The 14,029-nt window shown below is 47.1% G+C and overlaps 4 protein-coding genes across 4 annotated transcripts; 2 read left to right on the forward strand and 2 right to left on the reverse strand.

The window, feature by feature from the left end:
* Positions 1-1,835: 1,835 nt before the first annotated feature.
* Positions 1,836-5,039, reverse strand: GL218_01477 (Eukaryotic translation initiation factor 3 subunit A; the record flags this gene model as incomplete). The annotated part of the gene is made up of 1 exon (XM_033577948.1): positions 1,836-5,039. The coding sequence occupies one exon, from the start codon at positions 5,037-5,039 to the stop codon at positions 1,836-1,838; it is 3,204 nt and encodes a 1,067-aa protein (XP_033438955.1).
* Positions 5,040-6,230: 1,191 nt separating this feature from the next.
* Positions 6,231-7,610, reverse strand: GL218_01478 (uncharacterized protein; the record flags this gene model as incomplete). The annotated part of the gene is made up of 5 exons (XM_033577949.1): positions 6,231-6,326; positions 6,397-6,497; positions 7,026-7,355; positions 7,420-7,479; positions 7,541-7,610. The coding sequence occupies 5 exons, from the start codon at positions 7,608-7,610 to the stop codon at positions 6,231-6,233; spliced, it is 657 nt and encodes a 218-aa protein (XP_033438962.1).
* Positions 7,611-10,318: 2,708 nt separating this feature from the next.
* GL218_01479 (Guanine nucleotide-binding protein subunit gamma) lies at positions 10,319-10,786 on the forward strand (the record flags this gene model as incomplete). The annotated part of the gene is made up of 2 exons (XM_033577950.1): positions 10,319-10,608; positions 10,666-10,786. The coding sequence occupies 2 exons, from the start codon at positions 10,319-10,321 to the stop codon at positions 10,784-10,786; spliced, it is 411 nt and encodes a 136-aa protein (XP_033438963.1).
* A 1,704-nt stretch (positions 10,787-12,490) lies between these two features.
* Positions 12,491-13,338, forward strand: GL218_01480 (putative selenoprotein domain-containing protein; the record flags this gene model as incomplete). Its single annotated transcript, XM_033577951.1, has 2 exons — positions 12,491-12,634; positions 12,844-13,338. 2 exons carry the CDS (start codon positions 12,491-12,493, stop codon positions 13,336-13,338), a joined length of 639 nt encoding a protein of 212 aa, XP_033438185.1.
* Between the last annotated feature and the right edge of the window lie 691 nt (positions 13,339-14,029).

Below are 14,029 nucleotides of genomic sequence, written 5' to 3' on the forward strand. Positions count from 1 at the left end.
CAAAGTTGCCGCATCGCAGTCCCTTTACGGCTCCCGGGACCGAGTCCTCTTGTATACCCACCCGGTTCGGACAGGGAGAATAGAATATTCACCGCACTAAGACGGCGCAGTCTCCGTGCTGCATTGCAATCCTTCCGCTCCCCTATACCGGATTAGTAGCCGTCAATTTTAGTCACGGCCTAGTAATATCCTAGACCGTAGCCGTGCCCTCCAAAACCCCATGTAGAATGCTGCATGAGCTATCTATTTCCTTCTTAGGAAATACAATATATCAGATCATGTATTTACTACTCAAATAAGGTTGTCTCCAAAGATCTCTTTTGAAAAAATTCTTCCGGGGAACCATACCCGCTAGCCTCGTGCCCCTTTTCTCTTTGAAAATTTCCCCCTCCCCCATATTCTTCCCTCGTCGTACTACCTACCTATCCGCCTTATGTTTCCTTGCTTAAGCCCTTGATGTTACGGAGGCGTTGTCTCTGAATGAGACGATTTGAACAACGGCATTACAGTACAATGACGCCTCTACGGGCTATCCTCCCTATGCTGGCGTTGATCGCCTTGACTGTCGCCTCTCAGAACCTCACCACGTACTTCCAGGAGTGTGCCCAGCCGTGTATTGAGTCGTCAATTAGCAAAAACTCAAACTGTACCGGACCCGACGATGTCAAATGTCTGTGCAGCAATATCCGGTCCATAGGGCCAGGCTCGTTATCCTGTGCCCAGGGGGCATGTTCCAATTCTTCAGAGCAGCTCGCGTGTATGTATTCACTACCATCTGTCTTTACCGCAGCTTGATTACCTGCACTAAAAGGCAGAGCTAAATATCTCGTGTACAGACAAGTTGCATTCAGAATTTGTAGATTACTGTAACGATAATGGGGAAGAAGTTAGCAATGATTTTTCAGGAGGCGGATACCCGCCAGTTTGGACCGCTTCATGGGGTAAAACATCATCACCTACCACGCCGGCAACAAGCATAACCTCACCGGTCGCCGCCACCGAGCCGCCGAGCAACGAGCAGCAGAGCCCCTCAAATACAGGCGGAGGCGGTTTAAATGGAGGTGCTATAGCAGGGATAGCCGTTGGGGTGGGTGTCGCATGCATCTTAATTACGGGGGGGCTGTTACTCTACGCTTTCCGACTAGGTAGACGCCATTCGAAGCGTACGCAAGGAGAAGAACCTGCGGGTCCCGATCCACAAGAAGAAGGCGGAGGAGACTATAATGGGATAGACAACGTGTTAGAGGCGGAGAAAAAGGCGCAACTGGAGGGTGCGCCAGTGAACGAGCTCCCGGCGGAGCATACGCTGTCTGGATTCCATCCTGTTAAAGAACTAGCAACGCATGAGAAGCCGATCGAGCTGAGTGCTGATCCCGTCCCACGTCGTGCGAATGATGGGAGCCCAATATTACCTACGTCTTGGAGATGATGCCGAATGGACATCCTTTGGATAAACATGAAAATAAAAGAGAGAAGTTCCGAATATAGTAGATACCCGTGACTGGTAGCGCATACACATAATACTAAGTTGGTAAATAGGAGTTGGACGCTTGGTATTAATTGGAAGTCCATCATAACCATTGATGAATACCTCCTTAATATACAGGGATAAGGTACATAAGGCAAAGCCTCGAATATACACACATTATCCTTCCTATGCCTAGCGTAACGATCTGGTACTCACTTAATGTATTGTAAGCAAATAGAGCATGCAAGTAGCTGGGGGTTCTCGTACATTCGTAGATTAGAAGGCAGTTTATTTCTCTTCGTAAATCTAAACTACAAGCTACCTGTCATACTGAACCCAAACCTCCGTAACGCCGGCCCTCCAATGCCTAACCTTGCTTTTCTTGGCGATGCCGGGGCACCCACTTTCCAGGAGCACCGGAAGGCTTCAGAGTCTCACCAGAAGCCTGTGTAGAAGCCGGCGCGGGTGCACTTTCCCTGTCTCTGGAACCACTCTGGGCAGCACCAGCTGCCTTGGCAGCCTCGCGCTCACGCCAGGTTGTTTGCTTTCCTTGAAGGGCTAGCCGGGGAGGCCCAGAAGCGCGCTCGGCGGGACGCTCGCGTTCGGTGGGACGCTCACGCCCTGCAGGGCGCTCACGTTCAACCGGGCGTTCGTTAGAATCAGTGCGCTCCATAGGAGTACCGGTACGGCTTGGCCCATTGCTACCGGCGCCGCCAGCATTCTTCGAAGCTTCACGATCACGCCAAGACGACTTGGCACCGACAAGAGGGAGACGCGGAGGTCCGGAAGGCCGGTCGTTGGAATCGGTACGACCCATGGCAACTGGCTCGCGTCTGCTGAAAGGTGTGCGCTCTTTTTCTTTCTCTGCTTGTCTTCTGGCCAGAGCCTCTTCGGCAATTCTGTCTTGATAGGCCTGTTGTTCTTGAGCCTTTTGACGCTCCTCCTCTCGCTGCTCCTTGATTCTGATTAATTCTTGGCGCTTCGCCTCGGCGCGCTGCTCTTGTTCTTTCTTCTCTTTCTCGGCGCGTTCCTCGGCCTCTCGTAAGGCTCGTTCCTTTTCTTCCCGCTCTCGCTTCTCCCGCAGCTTACGCTCGCGGTATTCCTTCTTGCGGGCTGTAATCTGCTTCTCCAGTTCTCTCTCAGCATCGCGTTGACGCTTCTCGAACTCATCACGGCGACGATCGTGCAGAGACTTCCTGAACGACTCATAGTAGGGCATAAGTCGGGTTAGACGATGCTTTAGTTCAACACTGTGTTTGTGTTTCTCCTCAGCTTCTTGCAATGTCTCTGCCTTCATGGCTTCGTATGCGGCCAAGTCGCGCTCTCGCTGCTTAGCATAGTCTTCAGGAAGCTTCTTGACCTCTTCTTTCCTGAAAGCACGCTCAAGATGGTCAATACGCTTGCCGGTGATCCGAAGCCTTTCATTAATATCGTTCTTCTCTCTTTCGAGCTGAGCAAGCTTCATGGCACGAAGACGGTTGCTGTCATAATCGTCGATGTTCTCGATATCAATGTCAATAGCATTTGGACCAATCTTAAGGTCGGCGATTTGTTTCTTAAGTTCCTCCCTGCGGACACGATCTCTTTCGTCTTTGAGGCGTTTCTCCTCACGCTCCTTCTGTTCTTGAGCCAGCCGTCGTTCCTCAGCTTCGGCCAGTGCTTGCTCCTGAAGTCGCTTCTGTCTTGCCTTTTCCTTTTCTCTTTTCGCCTGCAGCTCGGATGCCTCTTCCTTTCGCTTCTGGATAATTTCCTTACGGGCCAGAGTTTCGCGATGCTCTTGTTCGGCGCCATCCTTAGCTCTGGCCAATGCAGCCTGTCGAGCTTCTCCTAGGCGCTGTCTGTAAGACGGATCAACATAGAAGCAAGTCGTGTATAAGGTAGTCGTGAGCCGAGTCAACTGCGAGCGGACAATCTCCGAAGGAGTGTTTTGGAGGCGCTGCACAGACCCAACGGGGCTTTCTGCGGAACCAGCTGCTGAGCCAGCATGAACAGCCTTAGAGGATGAAAATACATCCTTATCGAAGCTAAGTACTCCGGTAGCGTGGTCCATGCGAATTGAGAGATCACCTTTCTTGTTTCCATTCATGATGAACTTTTCAATAGTTCCACGAGAAATCTGGAAAGGATCCGGGAATTTGGCGAGGCTCTCCACAAAGGCGAGGTCAACAGACTCGTATACCTGAGATAATTGCTGAAACAACCGAGTCAAGATAACTTGTTGGAGTGGTAAGATGTACTTCTCCATTTCGGAATCAGCGCTGATCTTGGTTAAAATGGGAGAGATCTTTTGGCAGATAGATAGAGGGTGGAAGTCGACTTCGAGAATGTTGTAGAGGTCCCTGATCTCCGGGCGTGCACGCTTCAGAAGTGACTTAGAAAGAGCATCGAGAAACAGGCCAGCACGAGTAGGGGCACTGGCCATGCCAAGTAGATGGGTGAGGCGCGAGTTCTTGTTCTTCTTAGCCTCGTCAAAATCTACCATGGCACCCCGAGATCGAGAGGTGCTGATGACAGGAATGGAGAGAGCTGACAAAACAACAAAGGAGGCAGCCCTCTGGAGATCGGCCTCTGTAGCAGAAGGGTTGTCGGACTTCTTGCTCTGGCCGGTCGCTACAAGAGCTGCGGATTGTCGGAGAAGAGAGTAGTATCGGGACCAAGCGGCAGCATGGAAGAGGTAGTTCTCACCGACGAGGAAGATTCGAGTGAGTTTCTCATAGTAGTTGGCCATCATAATATTCTTGGGAGGCCGCTTGCTAAGGTTGAGGAGAGTGTGGATATCCTCAACACTTCGGAACGCTTCCTGCCAGAGCTCAAGTTCGACGGCGACATTTAACTGCTGAAAACGAGTTTCAAGATGTCGTTGTAGTGTATCAGGGTCGTTAAGGTTGATGGCATGCATCTGACTCGAGTATTTGGCGGCGGTCTGAACATGGTTGCGCAGAAGCTCGCAGAGTCGTCGGAACTCCGTCTTTCGCTGGTACTTAAGGCAGAAGTCGAAGGCCTGAGTAGCGGTGCTCTGATAAAGAATCTCTAATCTGGCATTGTTTCGGAGGATATCGAGGACGGTGCGGTAAGCTTCCCAAAGAAACTTGAGCCATGGTGTAACGACAGCACGCTCGGTGCGGTCTCTGGACTGCTCGCCAGAGACTGTGGCTAGCAGAATGGACTCGGGGGTTTCGCTGGCTTCTAAATCATCGATGCTAGAGGTAACAGTGGCTTCGATGCTTTCTTGCAACTCATCTGCTTTCTTCTGTGCCTCTGTAACCTTTTCTGCGGCCAACTCAATAAACTTCTTCAGTACAAGTTCTATAGTACTGATGTTGGTATTCTGAGCGATATTCTTATAGGAGTAAAGCGCATCTTTGGCGAGTTTTCCCTTTTTCTGCTCGACGGAAAGCTCAACCAAGAGGAGCATCACAGGCTCCAAAGAGACGATAGGGACATTTCGTGAACGTTTTGATGTAATATGATCGTGGAGAAGGTTCAGGGCGGCGGGAGCCTGGTTGACACCGATGAGCTCTTGCGCTCGCTTGAGAACATTCTCAGGCTTTTGGTGGGGTGGGGGTGGCATCTTGGGCAATCTCCTTGATTAAAAGGGATTGGGGAGATTGATGCTACCGGGTGACGACGGTGAAAAAAACCGCGATGTCTGATGAAGAAGAATTTGGATTTGTGCCACTTTCTGTGGGTTTACGAAGGCGAGGGGCACGGGCTAAATTTTGTTGTCACGTGACTTAGTGGGTTACCTTGAGAATGCTTGTCTGCTTGTCTGCTTGTGTTACTCCAATTCCAATGTTCCACTTCCACTTACAACTAGGGTTACGTAACTACTACTTAGGTAAGTTATTATTACCTACCAGCCCTGCCTTATAGCACGCCCCTTGTAATAATGTTATTCGGTTTTGAAGCACATATATTATACTGCCGCCTTATGAAGTTGTTATAGTTCCCCAAAAACGTTGTTTCAAAATAGCTGAAATGTTTTAAAAGGTGTTGTTTTTATTCAGCATTAAAAGCCCTGTTCTATTACAAGGGGCGTACTGTAGGTAGTATTTGGGAACTTTACTAAATCAACATAGTTGGTTGCAGTGCGTACCTACCTAGAAAGGAAGAAGGCTTTGATGACTCAGATGAAGTTATCACCGAGCTTTAGGTCCGTCAGGAGCACAGACGCCGCGATCGAAAAAAAAAAATGTGTTTTCTAGTGCTGCTAATATACTCGGAAACTGGGCTTGAAAACCCGCGGAGAATACTCTTGGGTCTCGATCTCGATCTCGGTCAACCGTGGCGTCGAACGTCGAATTTTGCGTTTCGGCACGGGGTGGTGATTTCTCTCTTGCCATCTCTGCTACAGCAGGAGTATTGGTCGCCTCAGATTTGGTCATCAGTCTCAACAACGTCATCAGCCATCGTTTGTCTTCTAGAGATTAGAAGAAAGGGGAAGGGGGGGTATGTTTAGGTAATAGGCACGAATAAGAATAATAAGGCAATTATCTATCTATTCATTTTAGTTTACCAGCACTCCGTAAAGACATATGTGTACAGTACCAAAATATCTTTTCCCACTATAAGAAAGCTATTAAGCAAAAGGGATGTGTCTATTTCGCTCAAAGAGTTGAGTCTGGTTAGGTGTTACCTACCTAGTGTAGGTACATATTACGAAGAAGCAAACATTTCTTAGATCACTTAACCGACCTGACCTATTGACTACATAACCAATAGGTAACCTATGTCTAGTTGTACTGTCTATCTAATGTACGTTCTATGGAGGTAGCCAACGCTCTGGCCGGAAGTCTAAGGGTTTATGGAAATTACGTAGGTTACGTGCTAACGCAAATGCGCTCGGCTGGCAGATGACCTAATCCGTTTTGTCAGTTACTAAATAACACGGGATATAAAATGGAAAAAATAAAATCTGGGTAGCTTACCCCCTTCGGAATAAAGGTTCCATCTACTAGAGCACCTGGGCAAACAACCGACATTCCCGTAAGAACACCCGGCATTACTCGGAGGGACTCCTTTAAACATGCTGTCAAATATGTTAATGACGCAGCCGTATCTGACGTAATATCGTCGTAGGTCTTAAAATTACCCCTGATTTCTTTCGTTAATGTCTCTAAGATATCAGGGTTTTGAAGGAGATAATAAATAGTAAAATAGAACCATAATGCTGGAAGTTCATATCCTGCTACTAGCAATTGGCCTGCAACTTGTTCCAAATGCCGTAGTTCTTTTCGGTCGTTAGGAGGCTCGCGGTCTTCTAGAATCATCTACTCGAAAAAGTCGAGGTGTATAACAGAACCTTTACGTCGGATACGTCGTTCCAACTGTTTACGACTATGATCTTTAATGTAGGAATGGGGCCTCATGGTGGTGAATAAGAAGAGATATTTCAACGGGCCGAAGAGGGGAAATCTCCACGACATCTACTTGACGACTAGGGCTTTGTTAAAACTCGAAAGGGGGCTGAGATACGGCGGGGTTTTCACTATTAATAAGTTAGTATTTATTCTTCCAAGATACGGAAAGAAAAGAAACCTATACATAGGGAACTTACTGTCTCCTAGAGCGTCCATCTCTCGATTATAGGCCATATCGGCCGAAATATCCACACATAACCAGCTAACCCATGTGGGCAGGCTGACCACTTCAACCCTCCCTCCCAGAGTTTTCATACGTTCAACGAAAAGGTTAATATATCTATGTAAGGTCGGTTTTTTGGCTTTAAGCGCAACCCCTTTGAGGGCTGGGGATAATTGTCTAGCCACCTGGCGGTGTCGTACTGGATCCCATTCCCAGACAAGGCCGCCATGTTCGCCATTTCCATGATTGTTGATTTGTGTTTTTGGAAAAATTTCTTGGCTTTTGTTATAAGAACCGTAGAGAGCTGTATTGTCTCATATCAGCCGATAGCACTGAGTAGAAAACATGTTTACTGTTGCAACACTTACCAGATAAAACCTGCGGAGTGATAAAAACCAGCTCGTTGGGTGTGATACGGACAACATCGCCTAGGTACACTAGTCAGTATCCGGCAAAGAAGCTACATTCGCAGCAAGGCTTTGCACATACCATACTTTTTGAGCGCACCCTCGACAGCCCATGGCCATCGTCCTGCAAATCTAGATACTTGATAAGTCATAGTACGCCCTGAAGGCCTGAACTCCCACGTCGTTAAGGGATGGGAGGAGTATTACTTACGAATGGTATGCATACCAAACATCTGAGATGGTCGCGATTTTTGGGCCGGGATACTTAGATAATGGGTGAAAGTATAGGCGGTAAATCGATCGAATAATTAGGCCGAACACAGTCTATCATAATAGGAATTAAGAAAACTAGGCTTTAAAGAGGCTTCGGACAGACATGCACTTCCAAATACGAACGTAAGTAGTTGCGCCGAACTCATATCGAACCACAAATGGATCGCAAGATACGGCATAACTTAGAGTGACGTGTGACAATGTCAAGATGCAATAGAAAATTTGTCACGAGAAGGAATAATTCTTTGCATCAGTTGGAAAGATGGTGAGGCGGCAATGCTCCTCACATTGATAGCGAGTCAGTTGCACTTTTCTTCTCACCCGAGGGAATGGAGAGCAAGGTCAACGGGTCCCCGGATTTAGGTACCTGGGTATTCATGTGATAGAGGTGGGTAGCTCCAAGGGAGTTATCCAATAACTTAGGTATGTAGCATTTCCAACGTTGAAAGAGTGTGTAACCTCAGGAAAGAAAGAGACTACTTTAGTCCTTTAAAGAGTCGTTGGTTATTATTTGCGCGTGTTAGACCGAGACATACCCATTCTATTACATATCTGGGGTCGAGGGGCCTTACAAAGGTCTGGTCAGATTCGTATCCTATAACGGTTCTCTTTCGAACGTCAAGGAGTTGCTATTTTGATAACTACAATAATAGTGGGAGGGAGTAAGACGCTATAGGAATGCTTCCTGCAGCATGGAAACCACCTGTAGATACGATCAATACAAAAACTCTTGAAGTTTGTAGATAATCTGTTTGGTATTGTCAAGAGTGATATATTAGCTATGTACATAGCTATACGAACTGACCTCGTTAAGGACGGTTTCGATTTACGGCTGCGTCTCAGTGACGAGACGACATGCAGTTCACTTTCGCGAATAACTTGGCGCTCGATAAACCTGGCCGGCTCTTAATCCCTCGTCCCATAATGAATAAAGAGAAGGATCGCCGATACATCTGCCGTCAAGTTGAACCCGATCATCATATAATCGGTATACCCACGTAGAATTCAGAGTATTACGTCGAGCTGAAACCGCCGGTTCGCCATCAAGACCGTGAGAGTATATAGTTGTAGACCCTCTCACCCACCCGAGGCGCTGAAGTCGGTTGTATCTATAGGGGAAGCGTTACCTTCGGCAATATAATACTTGCTCTGTCGTCTGAGAATGGTCCTCTCATCCCCTATGAGATGATTGCTAGCTCTTGTGGTTGACAGGGCATTATTTGCTTAAGCCTATAGCCTTGACGGGTTGTCGAAGGACGATAAAGTATTAATCCATGACTCTAGCCATGAATTCACTCTATCGTAACCAAGCAAACAACACTTCTTAGTGTACGAGTTACATTCACTAGGACAAATGCCAGCGCCTTTGGGGATACAAGCTGCGTAGGCCCCTACCGTATTAGCAGAGTCTGTCGCGTTAGCATGAGAGTATATTCACGTCGTTCCCAAAGTGCTATTCACGAGGACCAGGACGGAGGTACCGTTTGTTGTCGTTGAACAGGGTACAAGTTTTGATATCTCCGTCAAGGTTGGATTTACTGGCAAACTCGGTCTATCGGACATGTGAATGGCTTGGCTGAACAAAATGCGTATAAAAGGAGTCATCATCGAACCCTTTAATATGGTAAATGATTTCTTCCAATTAAGTATTTTCGGGTTAGAGTTCAATGCGAAATTGAACCAATTAGACGCTAATAAAAATGGACGGGGAGGAAGTTTTATACAGATTAGGTACAGATTAGGTAGATGACAAATTTGACATTTCTTGGCTGGGCAAAGACTTTTTTAGTATGATATACCTATTCATCATTAGGGGCATATAAATCATGCTAAGCTCTGTCTGGTAAGGCTTCGGCTGTGAGTCTTGCTGTTTTTAGTAATACAGGTAATACATGTAATACAGAGGTATGTAAGCAGTAATAAGGAGCAAGAGCAGCCTTCAATCCTTTACACAGTAGGTACGAAGTAGTCCTTAGGTACAAATCCCTAGAAGGTCCGTGCCTCTAAATTTACCTAAATTTACTCAATTTACTCAATTTACTCCCCCCTTAGCGAAACTATCCCTCAAAACGGGCCCCAATTTCCCAGCCTGCAAGTAGAGCCCCATATTCAGATCCTCCCAACCAATAATAAATCAGATAGGACTCTAGGGACTCTAGGCCAGTGCTACGCCGTACTTTCGTACCATCTTTAACTCGCCAGCCAAACTCTTTCTTACTTCCCCAGCTTCCATAGTCTCTCCTTCATGTTCCTGTTCGACGACCCGACCAACCCGTTCTGACGTTGCGCCTCTTCGTCGCCCCGAAGCTTCTTTGCAAACTTGTCCTTTGTCTTGAGATCGCCTTAATTTGTAAGTACCTACTTATTCGCCTTCTCCAATAAACAATTTGTCTCGATTAAATAGCCCGAATCCGACACGGACGAATTGGAAATTGGCTAGCTTCCCTCCTTGCATCCCTCCCTTCCGATAGGGGTATAGAGCTGCAAAGAGCGCGAATATAATATCAATTCTACTGATTCGCGAACGAACATTTCAATAAGCAATGAGACGTGATCGTTAGTGGCTATCTTTTTACTAACCTAGATCATGTCGTCGATAGAGATTCACGATTCTCAGACGTCGGGAGGCGCTGCAAGTGGTCCAAGCACACAGCCACCATCTTTAGAACCCCGACCAAGGACCGATTCCATCCCTCCGTCTACCACCGCCATCAATATGCCTCAATATACTTCCCGAGACGTCGGCGACCCGTCGCAAATCAAGAAGAACAAACAGTCAATGGCCGACCTTAAATTGCGACGATTGACTGAGCTTAACAGTAGGCTACGGGAGGACTTGGAGCGAGAACGAATTCCCGTGTCGCAGGCATCCAGGAGGTGAGAAGCCAATGCTAACGCTTTACCAATTTATATGTCTATTAACACGATGCGAAGCATCATCGCGTATTGCAACAGCACGAGAGATTACATGGTCCCGTCGGTATGGGGATCCGTCCCTAAGGGAGAGGATCCATACGCGCCTCCTCAGAGTGGTGGGTGCTGTGTGGTCATGTAGAGCGGGATACCATGAGCAACTCCAGTTAGGAAGATGCACGGGATGCAACGTGTTCTGTGGGATTTACGTCGCGATGAGGCTCGCAGGTCAGGGCGCCTGATATTTTTTCGACGATAGCCAGCCTCTTTTTGTCTATCGTATCCTACGTGAAACTTAATTTTCTTACGCATCACCGGAAAGAAGGAGTAAGGAGGAGTAGGAGTAGGAGGAGCAAAATAAGCAGTAAAAGAGGGAGAAAGGGGATGATAATCTGAGAAAGAAAAAAGGCTATTACACAATACCCAAGAGTCGATGACTATCGACCATGTTACGATAATTCGCCAGCCGGCATACTGCGATACTTAGGTTTAGGTACTCTCATGTGCCGGAGGGTTGATGGACGGGTAGTTCCATCATTTGGGGACGGAGAGAGAGTACGGGAGAAATTCCAACATGTAATATTTGTTCGTTCATGACTGTATTGTTCCTATTTCTTTTGTTAAGTCTGTGTCGCTATTCGATGAATGACAACATTTCCTTGTTTATGACTACCTATACTCTACAGGTTTACGGCGGCTACCTCATTTGGATTCAGCGGGAACGTTGACTTTCCCGACATTATACTATATATATACCTACCTATGTTCTCGTACTATATTTAAGTCTAATTGGAATCGTAATACATGGACAAAGAAATCCTTCTCCACGATCCTAGGTAACTATAGATCGCAAGCAATAAGGCTGCCGCGAAAGATCCACCATCCACCATCCACCATATGCCCTGTAGATATGTAGACCTGTAGACCCTATCTATCTATCCGACCATCGATCCCACCTGATAAGTTCATCATCTCCAACTCGCCATGCAGATAAACTAGCGGTCTGGCAGTGCTCTGCTTACCTACACTGACTTTCCTACGCAGTATATCTCACCTCACATACGAATGCATATAAATATCTAAGAAATCCCGGTACTGAATATGCACGCGATTGCTTACGGCTCTAGTGTGCCGCAGCGAGCGGCAAATGGATTTTCGGCCCCGAAGGTATAATACGTAAATGTAACGCTCGCGCTTTTCGCGGTTTATAATCCTCGCGTGTCTCGTTTTAACAGTCTTACTCTCATGTATCAAGGAAGGATCTACATGGGAATCGTGTGAGGGAGATGAAGAGAGAAAGAAAAAAAAAAAACCAACAATAACAATAACAACTAATAACATTTGAGATAACGCGATTTTAGCTCGAGAACATTAATGGAGCCTTGTTATAGTCTAAATAGGTAGGTGCCTTGTACCGTGGAGTTCACTCGAACCAGCGCGTTGGAATATGTTGCCCAATCAACGTTAATAATGGTTAACTCAATAACCCCTCCTTACTAGAGGTATGTAATTGCGAGTTTTAAGGGCAAATAATATGCGGAACTAGACCTTCAATTGGTCTTATTTTAGCTTATTTATTAGGTATACATGTATATTACCTAAGGTACATCTCTTCGGTACAACATTGATATTTCACCATCAATCGTCATAGCACCCCACCTATAAATTTCCATGAGAATCGGAATCTCTTTTATGTATAATGCGTACATATGTAATGTGGCATGGTAACTATTCGGAATACTACTAGCCTCAGGGGATATACCATACCCACCACTCATCTTAAGACATTGATTGATATAAGACAGACCTAATCCCTACGATTGTTCATAATAAAGTCACGTTAACAATGGCTGAGACATCAACCTCAACTTCGACTTCGACCTCGACCTCGACCTCAGGCCCCGCATCATCACTCCAAAATCCATTTCCACTACCTCGTATTACTATTCGATTCTGTACACAATGTAAATGGATGTTGAGAGCCGCATACGTAAGTTTATTGTATTATATCTCACCTAGTACCTCTAGCTCCTTTCCACCCTGCTTTCCTACTTGTCTTATACCATGCCTGTTGGTAATATGTGATATCAGCTCGCCAGTTTCAACCCCACGAGCCCCGCCATATCACTCTATATATACACATACACACCCCCTTCCCACCAAGCTCTAACCAACACTATTAACAATATTGTCACGTAGTTTGCGCAAGAGCTCCTCTCAACCTTCTCGACCTCCCTCGGCGAAGTAGCCCTGCAGCCCTCCACAGGCGGGACCTTCGTCGTCGAGATATTCTTCCAGCAGCCCAATACCACCACCACCCCCGATTCCTCTTCCACCACACAGCAGCGTGTACTCTGGGACCGCAAGACCGACGGCGGTTTCCCTGAGACCAAGGAGCTGAAGCGGCGGGTCCGCGACGCCATCGAGCCCGGCCGGGACCTAGGACACGTCGACAAGGACTACTCGTCTAGCAAAGCGAAGACCGGCGCGGCGCAGGGGCAAGAAGGCACGACAAGGGAAGGAAGGGTCGGAACGGGAAACGCAACCGCTGCTCCGTCGAAAGCCGAGGACGAAAACACCCTCGGCTTAAATATCCACCCGGGAGAAACCATCGGCGGCCCGTCGTGTAAGCCGGCGACCGAGAGCACGCGGACGAACGCCGCGACGCAGGAGGAGTGCGAGGACTGTAAATGATCATACCTCATACCTCATACATACCCTCATACCCTCCTACTTAACAACCCCCCTAAGTCCTCATACCTTCACTGCCGCCACGTCTAGATCTCCTGTGGATTGGGCTGTACTATACCACCGACGAGAGAAAAGGAGAGGGCACCGTCTAAAAAGCCAACCAGCACGCCAGCCAGGTAGGTGGGTGCGCGGGTGGCACATATCTGGGGTAACTGCAGGCCACCATTATTGGACGTCGGCAGAGCGGCACATATCATTCTATATTATTGACCTACCTAACCCAGATAGTTGCCGAGGTAATGCACGATGCGGCATGCAAGAAAGCTAATGCAAAAAAAAAGAATAAAAAAAAAGATGCTGTGACATAACATCTTCCGGACATATCCTACATCACATTGCCATTCCTACCCCCTTTACGCACCTAATTAAGTGAATACACCATGGCGTAGAAAGAATGGCATTTATTCTCGACGTCAATGTCTCGGGAATCATGATCATTAGCATGCACAAAATTAGGTAATTGTAGACATAGCATGTGTCAGGTTATCTAGATCATTAGCAGGAAAAGGGTAAGAATTTCCGATTAACTCAACACGACACAAGCACAGAGGTGCTCTCTTGGGCTACGTACCACAACCATCGTAACTAACTCAACACGAAAGTCAACAGTGCACAAGACCAGGCAAGACAGTAG

The sequence above is a fragment of the Daldinia childiae genome (assembly GCF_008694065.1).
Source record: "Daldinia childiae strain JS-1345 chromosome Unknown Scaffold2, whole genome shotgun sequence".
NCBI lineage: Eukaryota > Fungi > Ascomycota > Sordariomycetes > Xylariales > Hypoxylaceae > Daldinia > Daldinia childiae.